The 14,157-nt window shown below is 48.7% G+C and overlaps 1 protein-coding gene across 3 annotated transcripts in view; it reads right to left on the reverse strand.

Annotated features, from left to right (window-relative positions):
- Window positions 1-9,591: 9,591 nt before the first annotated feature.
- The window catches only part of METTL16 (methyltransferase 16, RNA N6-adenosine), a 96,109-nt gene continuing 91,543 nt past the window's right edge, over window positions 9,592-14,157 (reverse strand). For 2 of the 3 annotated variants that reach the window (XM_063655739.1, XM_063655738.1), the window contains 2 exons: window positions 13,787-14,126; window positions 9,592-10,241 (listed from right to left, as the gene is read on the reverse strand). In XM_063655739.1, the coding sequence (XP_063511809.1) occupies window positions 10,186-10,241; window positions 13,787-14,126 (396 nt within the window). In that variant the 3' untranslated portion in view covers window positions 9,592-10,185. Of the gene's footprint in view, window positions 14,127-14,157 lie in introns of all 3 variants that reach the window. The other variant, XM_063655737.1, reaches the window with a different exon arrangement.

Below are 14,157 nucleotides of genomic sequence, written 5' to 3' on the forward strand. Positions count from 1 at the left end.
TCATGCCTGTAATCCTAGCACTCTGGGAGGCTGAGGCGGGCGGATCACCTGAGGTTGGGAGTTCGAGACTAGCCTGGGCAACATGGTGAAACCCCCGTGTCTACTAAAAATACAAAAAATTACCTGGCTGTGGTGGTACATGCGTGTAATCCCAGCTACTCTGGAGGCAGAGGCACGAAAATTGCTTGGACCCGGGAGGTGGAGGTTGCAGTGAGCTGAAATTGCGCCACTGCACTCCAGCCTGGGGCGGGGGTGGGGGGTATGGGGAGAAAGAGCGAGACTCCGCCTCAAAAAAAAAAAAGAAAAAAAAAGGCCAGGCACGGTGGCTCACACTTGTAATCCCAGCACTTTGGGAGGCCGAGGCGGGCGGATCTTGAGGTCATGAGATCGAGACCATCCTGGCTAACATGGTGAAACCCCATCTCTACTAAAAATACAAAAAATTAGCCGGGCGTGGGTGGCGGGTGCCTGTAGACCCAGCTACTTGGGAGGCTGAGGCAGGAGAATGGCGTGAACCCAGGAGGCAGAGCTTGCAGTGAACCGAGATGACGCCACTGCACTCCAGCCTGAAATGACAACATGAAGGGACAGGCTGGGCGCGGTGGCTCACGCCTGTAATCCCAGCGCTTTAGGAAGCTGAGGCGGAGGATCACCTGAGGTCAGGAGTTCCAGACCAGCCTGGCTAACATGGTGAAACCCTGTTTCTACTAAAAATACAAAAAATTAGCCGGGCGTGGTGGTGGGCGCCTGTAATCCCAGCTATTTGGGAGGCCGAGGCAGGAGAATAGCTTGAACCCAGGAGGCAGAGGTTGCAGTGAGCCAAGATCATGCCACTGCACTCCAGTCTGGGCAACAGAGCGAGACTCCATTTCAAAATATAAAATAAAATTTAAAAAAAATTAAAAACCCAGCAAAATGAAGGGACATCTTAGCAAGATGTGCCCTGCAATTCAGTAAGAAAAAGAGCACTTGGATAGAAAAATGAACTGAACATAAAATGAATCAAACAATAGATGTATGAACGCTAACACAGAAATATAGAAAAGCTGGGCCTTGCGAATACCATAATCAAATTCAAACAATGAAATCATTTCTTGCCTATCAATTGATAAAGAATTTTTCAAAACTAGCCTGCTAGTGCTATTGAAAGGTGTGGTAAAAACATGGACTCATGGAAATGTCAATGAGCACACTATTTTATGAGCAAATTGATCGCGCAGGAAGACACGGAGTCTCACTCTGCCGCCCAGGCTGGAGTGCAGTGGCCCGATCTCGGCTCACTACAAGCTCCACCTCCCGGGTTCACGCCATTCTCCTGCCTCAGCCTCCCGAGTAGCTGGGACTACAGGCGCCCATCACCACGCCCGGCTAATTTTTTGTATTTTTAGTAGAGACGGGGTTTCTCCGTGTTAGCCAGGATGGTCTCGATCTCCTGACCTTGTGATCCACCCTCCTCGGCCTCCCAAAGTGCTGGGATAACAGGCGTGAGCCACTGCGCTTGGCCAAAGAGACTTTAAGAGTCCTATCTTCTGCCTCAGGAATTATTTTACAAATATATCCTAAAATAAGAAAAATGCATAAAGATTTTTATTGTTTTTAATTCAATTTTATTTTTTGAGACAGGGTCTCGTTCTGTCGCCCAGGCTGGGGTGCAGTGGTACAATCACGGTTCACTGCAACCTCCGCCTCCTGGCTTCACAGGATCCTCCCACCTCAGGCTCACAAGCAGCCGTGACTATGGGTGCACGCCACCATGCCCGGCGAAGTTTTTGTATTTTTGTAGAGATGGGGTCTCATTCTGTTGCCCAGGCTGGTCTTAAACTCCTGGGCTCAAGCAATCTGCCTGCCTGGGCCTCCCAAAATGCTGGGATGACAGGGGTGAGCTACTGTGCCCAGCCATAAAGATTTTCATACAAAGATATTCACCAAAGCACTATTTACAATAATGAAAATGAAAACAATCGTGAAAGTGAAGGTGGGCGCGGTGGCTCACGCCTGTAATCCCAGCACTTTGGGAGGCTGAGGCGGGCGGATCACAAGGTCAGGAGATCGAGACCATCCTGGCTAACACAGTGAAACCCCGTCTCTACTAAAAATACAAAAAAATTAGCCGGGCGTGGTGGCGGGTGCCTGTAATCCCAGCTACTCGGGAGGCTGAGGCAGGAGAATGGCGTGAACCTGGGAAGCAGAGCCTGCAGTGAGCCGAGATCGTGCCACTGCACTCCAGCCTGGGCGGCAGAGTGAGACTCTGTCTCAAAAAAAAAAAAAAAAAAAAGGAAAGTGAAAACCAGAAAATCCAAATTTCCGACTAGTAACGGCTAGCTGAAGCAATGCTCACAATACTGACAGCATGTGAGGAAAACAGGGTTGCTACTATTAGCAGGGCTTGTCGCTGGGCAGTGTGGTTACCACTAATTTTTATTTGTACAAGTTTTCTGAAACATGTTAACTTTATAATAAGAAAAAAGTTATATTACTAAATGAAAATGATTATAAAACACTAAGATACCATATGATCCATATTTTCTATGTAAAAAAATATGCATATAAAATAGACAACAAAATGTAAAATAATTTCATTTGAATAGTAGAATTCTAGTGTTATTCAATATTTTCTAAAATTTTTCTCAGACAAGGTCTCACTCTGTCGCCCAGGCTGGAGTGTAGTGGTGCGCTCACAGCTCACTGCAGCCTTGACCTCCCTGGCTCAAGTGATCCTCCTACCTCAGCCTCCTGAGTATCTGGGACTACAGGTGTGTACCACCACACCCGAGTAATTTTTGTATTTTTTGTAGAGATGGTGTTTTGCCATGTTACCCAGGCTGGTCTTGAACTCCTGAGGTCAAGCGATCCATCCACCTCAGCCTCCCAAAGTGCTAAGATTAAAGGTGTGAGCCACAGTGCCCAGCATTTCTAAATTTTTTATAATGAAAATGTACTGCTTTTTTTTTTTTGGAGACGGAGTTTCACTCTTGTTGCCCAGGCTGGAGTGCAATGGCGTGACCTCGGCTCACTGTAGCCTCTGCCTCTCGGTTCAGGCAATTCTCCTGCCTCAGCCTCCCAAGTTAGCTGAGATTACAGGCATGACGCACCATGCCCAGCTAATATTGCATTTTTAGTAGAGACGGGGTTTCTCCATGTTGGTCAGGCTGGTCTCAAACTCCCAACCTCAGGTGATCTGCCCACCTCAGCCTCCCAAAATGCTGGGATTACAGGCATGAGCCACAGCAGCCGGCCTGTCCTGCTTTTTAAAAATAAAATTGCCAGGCGCAGTAGCTCACGCCTGTAATCCCAGCACTTTGGGAGGCCGAGGCGGGTGGATCATGAGGTCAGGAGATCGAGACCATCCTGGCTAACACGGTGAAACCCTGTCTTTACTAAAAATACAAAAAACTAGTCGGGCGTGGTGGCGGGCGCCTGTAGTCCCAGCTACTCGGGAGGCTGAGGCAGGAGAATGGCGTGAACCTGGGAGGCAGAGCTTGCAGTGAGCCAAGATCACGCCACTGCACTCCAGCCTGCGTGACAGAGCGAGACTCATCTCAAAAATAAATAAATAAATAAATATAAAATAAAATTGTCGGACTAAGGATTAAAAAAGCCTGGCTGGGCGCGGTGGCTCACACCTGTAATCCCAACACTTTGGGAGGCCGAGGTGGGCGGATCACGAGGTCAGGAGATCGAGACCATCCTGCCCAACATGCTAAACCCCTGACTCTACCAAAAATACAAAAATTAGCTGGGTGTGCTGGCGTGCGCCTGTAGTCCTAGCTACTTAGGAGGCTGAGGCAGGAGGATTGCTTGAACCTGGAAGGCAGAGGTTGCGGTGAGCCAAGATAGCGCCATTGCACTCCAGCAAGACCCCGTCTCAAAACAACAACAAAACCTAGAAATTATCAAAGGGGGAAAATGCTGGCCTGTCCTGTATCAGAAAGGGCCTCCCATTCTTTGGGATCTCACATCTCTTCATCTCAACCAACTCCCCTGCCTGTGGGATCCATTTCCCATCCTACTCTTTCTTTTGAAAGCTTCCAGTTCACTCCCCAAAGCAGATTTCATCTTGTTCTCTGCCCAAAATACCTAAATCTGCTCTTTCTACTTCTTTACTCTGAAGCTCCCCGGAACTTGTTGAGGACATTACAGAGCTCTATTAGGCTGGACTGGGGAGAGGTTTCTAAGGTGGAAATGGTGGGATTTAGTGGAAGACTTTACACCTGGTGGGAAAGGAGAGGGAAGCACAAAGATTTGTACTCTGGAGAGCTGGGTGGATGGTGAGCAAGGCAACAGGAGAAGCAGGTGCAGACAATCAGAGGAGTTTCACACGGCCATGGGCCGGGGAATGAGGATTGAGGACGCTGGAAGTTCAGGACAGGTCTGGATCTGGGCACAATGAATGTATGAGGAGTGGCTGAAGTAACTGGCGTGGATGAGGTCAGCCAGCAGTGGGAGAAAGAGCAAGCAGGCCCATGGGTAGACTCCTTGGGACTCCTCCCTTAAGAGGTGGGAAGGACCCTAAAACAGGGAAACAGGCAGCAAGCCGACCAGTAGCTCCAGTGAGAGGGTAGTGGAGGCAGGAAAACACAGGCAGTTCTACTCCTGGTGGCAGAAGTGGTCACTGACAAATGGTTTACCGCAAATTGTTTTTTTCTTTTTTTTATTTGAGACAAGGTCTTACTTTGTTACCCAGGTTGGAATGTAGCAGTGCGATCTCGGCTCACTCTAGCCTTGACCTCTCTGGGCTCAAGCAATCTTTCCGCCTCAGCTCCCCCAAGTAGCTGGAACTACAAGTGCGCACCATCACACCCAGCTAATGTTCTGTATTTTTCATAGAGATGGGGTTTTGCCATGTTGCCCAGGCTGGTCTTGAACTCCTGGCCTCAAGCAGTCCACCTGCCTCGGCCTCCCAAAGTGCTGGGATTATAGGCTTGCACCACCATGCCCAGCTGGTTTACATTTTTAATAAAATAATTGTCAGGGTTCACAATTAAGCAAATTTCTCATAAATCTGGATTTCTGGCTTCCCTCAAAACATCCGAAGATCCAGCAACACTGGGCACCTATTTTAGCACAGCAATAACCAGGGGGAGCTGAACACAAGCCACTCCACTATATTTTTACTTTTTAATTTATTATTATTATTTTGAGACAGTCTCGCTGTGTCGCCTAGGCTGAAGTGCAGTGGTGCTATCTTGGCTCACTGCAACCTCCGCCTCCCAGGTTCAAGTGATTCTCCTGCCTCGGCCTTCCAAATAGCTGGGATTACAGGCGCCCGCCACCACACCCAGCTAATTGTTGTATTTTCAGTAGAAACAGGGTTTTGCCATGTTGGCCAGGCTGGTCTCAAACTCCTGACCTCAGGTGATCCGCCCTTCTCAGCCTCCAGAAGTGCTGAGATTCCAGGCTGAGCCGCCGCGCCCGGCTGAGATGTTTCCTTTGAGAATGAAGAAGTCCTTGTCTCTGCTCATCCAGAGCTCTCACTGAATAAGGACAGAGTTTGCTCCATAAAGCCCCCAAATAAACCCACATTTGGGCGGCCGTGTGCGGTGGCTCACGCCTGGAATCCCAGCACTCTGGGAGGCCGAGGCAGGTGGATCACCTGAGGTTGGGAGTTCGAGACCAGCCTGGGCAACATGGTGAAACCCCGTCTCTACCAAAAATACAAAAAATTAGCCGGGCATTGTGGCAGCTGCCTGTAGTCCCAGCTACTCGGGAGACTGAGGCAGGAGAATCGCTTGAACCCAGGAGGCGGAGGTTGCAGTGAGCTCAGATCACACCATTGCACTCCAGCCTGGGCAACAAGAGTGAAATTCCATCTCAAAACAAACAAGCCCACATTTGGCCTTGAAGGCAGGAATCTGGGACAAATATGTGTGAAGTAAGGATCTTGTGTCAGACCAGACAGGGACTCCCCTTTTCCCAGCAGGAGACACAGTTTCCAAATGGCCAGTCTCTGGGCACAGGCCCCTGCTCACCGGTGTCCCAGGAGGGGCCTGCTCAGCAGTGCCCTCTGGGCCGCATTCTCATTCTCTCTCTGGACAGCAGCAGCACAAGCTGCCATTTCCCTGGGGCCTGACTGGTTCCTCGAGCCAGCCAAGTGCCCCAGCTGGGAACTTCCTGGCTCTGGTTTTTAGATTCTGGGGCCACATTCCCTGAATGGGTCCACCAGATGGCAGGCAGCCTTTCCTCCTCCCAGATTGACACTAGTTCACACACCCTGCCTGGGGAGGAGGCCTGGCTGTTTTTCTGGCACTTGTTACCTTCTCCAGGAAGCTCAAAAAGCACATCAGTTTTGTGTTGTTCTGTAAGTGAAATATGTGGAGCTGCCTTATTTAAAAAAAATAATTAAACCTCTCTTTCATTATACAATTATGTATTGCCAAAGAATAATTTACCTAATAATCAGTTATTTCCTATTGATTCTGGTCCAACATGTATTTTAACTAGACATTTTATTTTGCGCTTTCACTAACTACATAATTACCTGCAGTACTGCCAAATACAAAGTTCCGTGAAGATTTGGTAGCATAATTTTTTTTTCTCGTTGTCCCCCAGGCTGCAGTGCAGTGGCGCGATCTCGGCTCACTGCAACCTCCGCCACCCGGGTTCAAGCGATTCTCCTGACTCAGCCTCCCGAGTAGCTGGGATTACAGGTATTCACCACCACACCCGGCTAATTTTTTTGTATTTTTAGTACAGACGGGGTTTCACCATGTTGGCCAGGCTGGTCTCAAACCCCTGACCTCAGGTGATCCACCCGCCTCGGCCTCCCAAAGTGCTGGGATTACAGGTGTGAGCCACTGCGTCTGGCCCCAACATGTACTTTCACTAGATATTTTATTTTGAGCTTTCACTAACTACTTAATTATCTGCAGTACTGCCAAATACAAAGTTCCGTGAAGATTTGGTAGCATAAATGAAGAATTCTAAGTAGTTCCACTGACTACATGTCACTCATTCTTCATAGGCTGGAAAATAATATTACCTTAAAGTGCTGGCCGGGCGCGGTGGCTCACGCCTGTAATCTCAGCACTTTGGGAGGCCGAGGCGGGCGGATCACCAGGTCAGGAGATCGAGACCATCCTGTCTAATATGGTGAAACCCCATCTCTACTAAAAATACAAAAAGAAATTAGCCAGGCATGGTGGCGGGCACCTGTAGTCCCAGCTACTCGAGAGGCTGAGGCAAGAGAACGGCGTGAACCCAGGAGGCGGAGCTTGCAGTGAGCTGAGACTGTGCCACTGCACTCCAGCCTGGGTGACAGAGAGTGAGACTCCGTCTCAGAAAAAAAAAAAAAAAAAAAAGTGCTAAACTGTGAAGGCGAAAGATGCTTTTTTCCTTCCCCATGTCGTATCACTGCAGTCTCCGTCCCTAGAGGTGGGTCAGACGAGCCTGCAAGTACATTTCCACGTGAAGTGCAGCGCTCGCCACAGACTCGAGTTCTGGCACAAGATCCCAGTCTTGGCTTCTTGGACCTGAGTTTGAATCTCATTTCTATGACTGAGCTCCGTGGATAACCTTACAGCAAGTCAGTGACACTCCCTGAGCTTCCCGTTCCTTCAGCCACCACCCAGGAACATCACACAGGCTGACGGGTTACTAAATGAGACAGTGTGTGTGGAGGATGGACCATCAATATTGGTCCCCCGTCCTCCCTCCATCACATCAAGTATGGGTTTTGCTCTTTGTCAATGGTGGTACTTTACACCTGCGGGCATACACGTGAGGTCTCAGCCTTTTCATCTGAGTCTACTGGTAGAAGGTTTTCTGAATGGAAATTGAAAATTCAAACAATCAGAAGAGGAGCAAGTGTTTCCACCCTCTGCTGAGATCTCAGTCCTTCTTGTACTCAAGCACTGCTCTAACTCTGTGAAGCGCGAATTCCTCATCTGTGGCATGAGGAAGACAAGGCTTTAGTAAACGGACTTACCCTGTGCAAGGAATGGAACTGGACGGGAACCCAGGTCTGAACGTCGAAGTCTGTGCTCTTTCCTGCCTCTCGCTCCCCTAGGGTGGGTGGAAAAGAGTCTTGGGTTTACACCTGCCTGGCCCTCTCAGAGCACCGCTTGCGAGCCAGTTCTGCCAAGTCCGACTGTACTTTTCCTCCACCCCTTCTCCTTTCAGTTCCCCTGTGAGGGAAGCACCCACAATCTTCCTCTTCCCTAAGGAAACCCACGCTTCTGCTTGGATTGAGACCGGCAGACAGGCTATACCTCAAAGGGCACCTCGAGGGGCAAGGGCGTTCCGTAGTCATAACATAGTCCCTGGAGTACAAAGCACAGCCTCCACCAGGCAGCATTAGCTGCTCCAACCAGCAATTTAAAACACCAACCGCTGTTTTAGTCGTTTGGCTGAGTCACAGCAGAGGATGTGAATGTCACAGAACAGAGCAGGAACGCCGGGGCACGTGTGACGCCCGTCATCAGTGGGGCAGGCGCCGTACGGGCCTCTAACACTGCACCGGCACTCACACCGAGAGCTGTGTACTGGGGATTACTGAGGTTCAACACATCAGTGCTGCCCGCAGGAGGCAGGAGCCAATTCATTCTATTCAGCCTCTTCTGGATTTTACCGAGGTTAGTGCCCATTCAGCAAACCAAGTCTCCTGTGCACCAACTTCCCTAAAAAGGCCGTGACCCTTTCCCAAGGGGACTCCCTCTATCGCCATAAACCTGCTGCACCTTTGAAATGCTCCTTCTTCCAGAGGGCTCTTGACTTACTTTTCCCACCTGGAACCCCCTCCTCCTAATGTGCACAACTGCTGGGCGGCCACATCTGATCCTGTACCAGAAACATAAGGGGAGATGGGATCCTCCTTGAGCCCACACAGACCTCAGGGTTTGTAAGATCTATGTTCTCCCCAGAAACGCCCCTTGTGAGAAGCAAGGCCTGGCTAACCGACAGCATCTACACCACACAGAACCCTCAACTTCTGATATAAGCAACACACAACATGCATGTTAGCCAGCCAACCAGAGGAACCCCAAACAAGGGTCAACAACAGAACACTGAACCCAGCTGCATTTTTTTTTTTTTTTTTTTTTTTGAGACTGAGTCTTACTCTGTTGCCCGGGCTGGAGTGCAGTGACACAATCTTGGCTCACTGCAACCTCCGCCTCCCGGGTTCAAGCGATGCTCCTACCTCAGCCTCCTGAGTAGCTGGGATTACAGGCATATACCACCACGCCCAGCTCATTTTTGTATTTTTAGTAGAAACGGGGCTTCACCATGTTGGTCAGGCTGGTCTTGAACTCCTGACCTTGTGATCCGCCCGCCTCTGCCTCCCAAAGTGCTGGGATGACAGGCATGAGCCACCGCACCCGGCCTTCTGAACCCAGCTGCTTTCTTGGAGATCTTGGTATTACTCCTGGAACATAAGGCTTTTGGAAAGTTACTGTTTGAAGATCACTCAGCATTTCCCCTCCAGTATCTTCATTAACTAGATATCAAGAAAAACTTGTTCCAAAGGACTGGCCCAAACTGGATATATTCTAGAGTAGAAGGACAGCTGGAAATAATAGAAAAAAGTCAGCTGGGACCATTAAAAAAACATTAAAAGGTCGAAAGGGATTATACCAGGTAAAGAGACCATGGCTAGTGTTTTTTTCTCTTTCTACTTTTATTTTTCAAATTTTATTTCTGTGAAAATGTATTTGTTTACATAAAAATACAAATCTGGGTAGCAACTGGGTATTTCAAGAAAACACCATGGACAGACTTGTCTCCATTCCCACGGGGAAGTGAAGGCGCTTTGATAAAAGGACCAAGGGTGCCCTCGTGTGGCCACGGAGGGAAATGCCGCGGCTTCAGCAGAAAGGACGGGCTCCAGGAGCTGGTCGTGAGGTCATCAGCTCCCTTCCTTCAAAAGGCCTCGGATTTCCCACAGCTTTTCCATCTTTTCCACTCCTTGCAGTTTTGTTATTCCCGTCAGAACTCAGAAGTTCGAGTGCTCACATGGTAAGCTTTGATTTCCATCGAGAGGAAAGGCTTTATGTTTTATAAAAAATATATACTAAAGTAATCTACACGAAGCTTAGGATGCGTTGAAAGGCCACTGCCGAGCTGCCAGGACACGCAGCAGAGGTCTGGAGTGGGGACAGTGCGGCCAGCATGTGGGGAAGGAACCAGGCTGACGGAGGCAAAGCAGATTCCGAAGAACAAAAGCAGCTTTAGTTTGCCTGGAAAACAGGCTCAGCTTCTGTCAGCTTCTGTCTCCACTTCAGTTATCAGGAGACCAGAAGCCGATTCTAGGGACCAGAAGAGAATTTAGGGTCACACCACAAAGATTTAATTTCATACCAACCCAACAACATGAATGTGACCTCCGGACACTTCAGGAGAGTAACACTCAAGATTATGACATATGAGTCAATAACCTATTTCTTCAAAGAAAAACTTGCCCACCTGTACCAGAGGTATATGCTATGAAACAACACACAATTATAAAGCATATGCATGACCAAAACAATGTTTAGATGTCCTTTAAAAATATTTTCAATGTTCTCTCACTAGGTAGCCTAAGAAAATCTTCTCAGGGAAGGAAATGGAAACATCCAAATGCACAGAAGGCACTCGGCTCCAGACTGAAAGCTGGCCTGCTCACGGGTTCTTTTTTTTTTTTGGAGACAGTCTCACTTTGTCACCCAGGCTGTAGTGCAGTGACATTCTCAGCTCACTGCAACCTCCACCTCCCAAGTTCAAGTGAGTCTCCTGCCTCAGCCTCCCGAGTAGCTGGGATTATAGGTGTGCGCTATCATGCCTGGCTAATTTTTGTATTTTGAGTAGAGATGGGGTTTCGCCATGTTGGCCAGGCTGGTCTCAAATTCCTGACCTCATGCGATGCGCCCACCTCAGCCTCACAGTGCTGGGATTAGAGGCGTGAGCCACTGCGCCCGGCCACTGTCACGGATTTTTTAAAACTCTAAGGTCATTAGCTTAACATCTATAAAATCTCCTCCATCATATGAAGCCTTAAACCTAGGGACAGAAACACTGAGACACAGAAACACCTTCTGTGCCTCAATACACAGAGCATTCTCTGGAAATCCCTAAGACACAGACTTAAAGGCCAGTGCTGTGCCTGAAAGACACTTTGAACAGGAAAGGAGTGTAAGTCCATACACTACTGTTATAACATGGAAAAATACTTGTAAGATGTTAAATGAAAAAAGGACCAGAATATAAAACTGAATATGCAGCATGAGTACAACCAAAGTTAAACCCACACACTCACACAGCCCGTCTACAGAGAGACTTGAAAGGAACGCACCAATACCAAGAGTGGTTATGTTACAGAAGGTTGGGACTAGGGGTGATTTTGTTGTTTTGACTTTCATTTTTCCAAATCTTTAATGAGCATGTGCCACTCTTGCATAATGAAACAAGCAAACAATAAGTACTTATTACTTACTGAATGGATAGTTGCTACTTAAACAATTATCCTAAAATTATACCAAGGAAACTAGGTTTGGGTCCAGCAAATGACTCAAATGTGATATTCACTCGAGGTAAGGACAGTGGGGTGGTGTGGGCTAGCATAGCAGAAAATTTCTAGACCAGGGGAATCCACGGTCCTGAATTGAGTCTTGGCTCTGTGTGACCCTGGGTATTGTTTTTTGCAGCCTGACACATGAATGCTTGGACTAGAATAATGATTCTTAATCCTTAGTGGGTTATTGACCCCTTTGTCTATGGCTGAGGGTTCTGGGAACCCTCTCTCCAGGAGAAAAAATACAAAAACACACATACGCTCACAGAGCTTTTAGAAGTAACTCTAGGAGGTATATGGACTCTCTGGAGGTCCACGGACCAGGTTAAGAACACTGGTCAGAGGCTGGGAGTGGTGGCTCACGGCTGTAATCCCAGCACTTTGGGAAGCCAAGGTGGGTGGATCACCTGAGATCATGAGTTCAAGATTAGCCTGGCCAACATGGTGAAATCCCATCTCTACCAAAAACACAAAATTAGCCAGGCGTGGTGGCATGTGCCTGTAATTCCAGCTACTCAGGAGGCTGAGGCAGGAGAATCACTTGAACCCGGGAGACAGGGGTTGCAGTGAGCTGAGATCGCACCACTGCACTCCAGCCTAGACAACAAGAGTGAAACTCCATCTCATAACAAACAAACAATCAAAAAGCCACTGGTCAGTGTGCTGCCTTCTCTAGCTCCAGCTCCACAGCCAAATTAAAGCACAGTAGTTCCACTTCCTGTGTCTCTGCCGAGGGCCTGATCTACCTGCTGCCAAGATATGCCAAGGTCACCAGCTTCCTGTCCTAACCAACAGCCACCTCTCAGAAGGCTGGCTTAACTACTCAGCCCCAGTCTTCTTAGCAGATGGCAAGGAGCTCTGGCAAAGATTTTAGTCTGCATAGAACCCTAGGCTGCTAATGCAACATCAAGCTGTTAAAGTCAAGCACAGCAGAAGGTCACCCCTTTTCTGGGGGGACTGCTACTGAACCCTGGCATTCCAATTAGAAACGTGTTTTAAGGACACGGTTACCCCGGCCTCAGAACTCTCCAATGTGAGTAGGTAAGTACAGGGGGGATACAAGTGAAGCCACAAAAAAACAGTATTTCATCAGCAACAAAATATCTGAGACTTTCTTAAGCTACCTATGGCACATACTATTTTGTTCCATTTCTCATTTCTATCATCAGCCGCTCACTCAGCTAACCCCAGGATTCAAATAGGACCGCTGGTTTTTAATTTGTGAATATTCTTATATTAAAAACAAAACAAGCTCTACTTCAAATGTCCAAACAAAAATCATACAGTAGTAAAACTGCTACAAAATGGTACTGTCAACAGGCTGGAGGTGGGGGTATGGGTGCCTTCTGTGTGCCTCAGTCACACCCGGGAGTTTTGCCTACCTAATTCTGCTTCTGAAATAAGCAACATCAAAACAGCCACGTGTCAGGAATGTGCCATTTACTGGGTGGTCCCCAGACTCTGCTGCTCCTTCCCAGCATTACTAAGGTTTCTCTCCCAGATTCCCCACCACCCACCATATGGCTCCTTTTGTGGGATTGATGCAAGGTAGGCCCCATCTTGAAGAGTGACCTAGAACAGGGTACCAGGGCCTCCAACTGGAGGCAGAGAGAGCCATCCCTCCTCAAGAAACACCCTTGGGTGACAGAGACAGCATGATATTCTAGGCAGTGCTGCCCAGCCCAGACTCCACAAACAACCCTTTTGGCCTTGCAGAAGCAGTCCAAAGCTGAGGGGGCCAGCTTGGGCCAGCTTGCAATCCCTCGGGAGTTTACTGAGGGCTTTCTGTTGTTACTGATGACCACAATTCCTCCTTGTAAACGACCACACTACGACTCCCTGTAACTCAAAAAGCGGGAAGGAGGTGGGGGGAGGTGGGGGACAGATTCACAGGTTTTTGTTTTCGAAGATAATTCCACATCGTGCTAACGGGCCACTGGTAGGATTCCTCTTGCCACCCCACAGGCCACTCCAAAGCAAGTTACTATCAACACGTTTCCAAGTGTGCAGGAGGTTTCTAGTTAACTGCAACAAGCCTGAAAATTTGGTTGCGTATGTAGGTGCAGAGCTGGTTCATCAGATCCCTGTTCTGGCCCTCAACCCAGTGCATCTCAACTAAGGCATCATCCACCTCCTTCTTAACGTTTATCAAACACTTAAACAGGTACTGTCCGGCCACTCCTGGGAGATGTTTCCCCCTTTCAGCCACTGGGCTGCTGAACTGCTCAGAAGCCTCTTGGTCCTGGGCTCCGTTGCTAGAGCCCTGACAACTTTCCAAAACCTCCACCCCTCCCTTTTCCTCACTCCTTTCATCCTCCGTGGGTTCCGGGTTTTCCTCCTGGGATAGGGACTCCTGGCTCAGGCACGGGCCCTCCACAGCGGCAGCCTCGCCTTCCCGCAGAGCAGGCCCACAGAGGGTCCTCTCCTGGGGGCCCCTAGCCAGTTCTTGGCTATTGCCAGACTCTTTGGGGGTGGCCTTTTTCTCTTCCAAGGCCTGAATGACGTCCTCAGGAGCTCGGGGAACTTCTCTCAGCTGTCTCACGCGCTCTCTTTTCTTTCTCCTTAAATGAATCCAGGAGTTTTCTATGGCCGTTAGGAAAAGGCTAACTTCTTCTTTTCCACAGGGAACTCGTTTATGCTGGACCTGTTTAGAGGAAAAACAGAGTTTTATGGGA

Source organism: Pongo pygmaeus, chromosome 19 (genome assembly GCF_028885625.2).
Source record: "Pongo pygmaeus isolate AG05252 chromosome 19, NHGRI_mPonPyg2-v2.0_pri, whole genome shotgun sequence".
Taxonomy (NCBI): domain Eukaryota; kingdom Metazoa; phylum Chordata; class Mammalia; order Primates; family Hominidae; genus Pongo; species Pongo pygmaeus.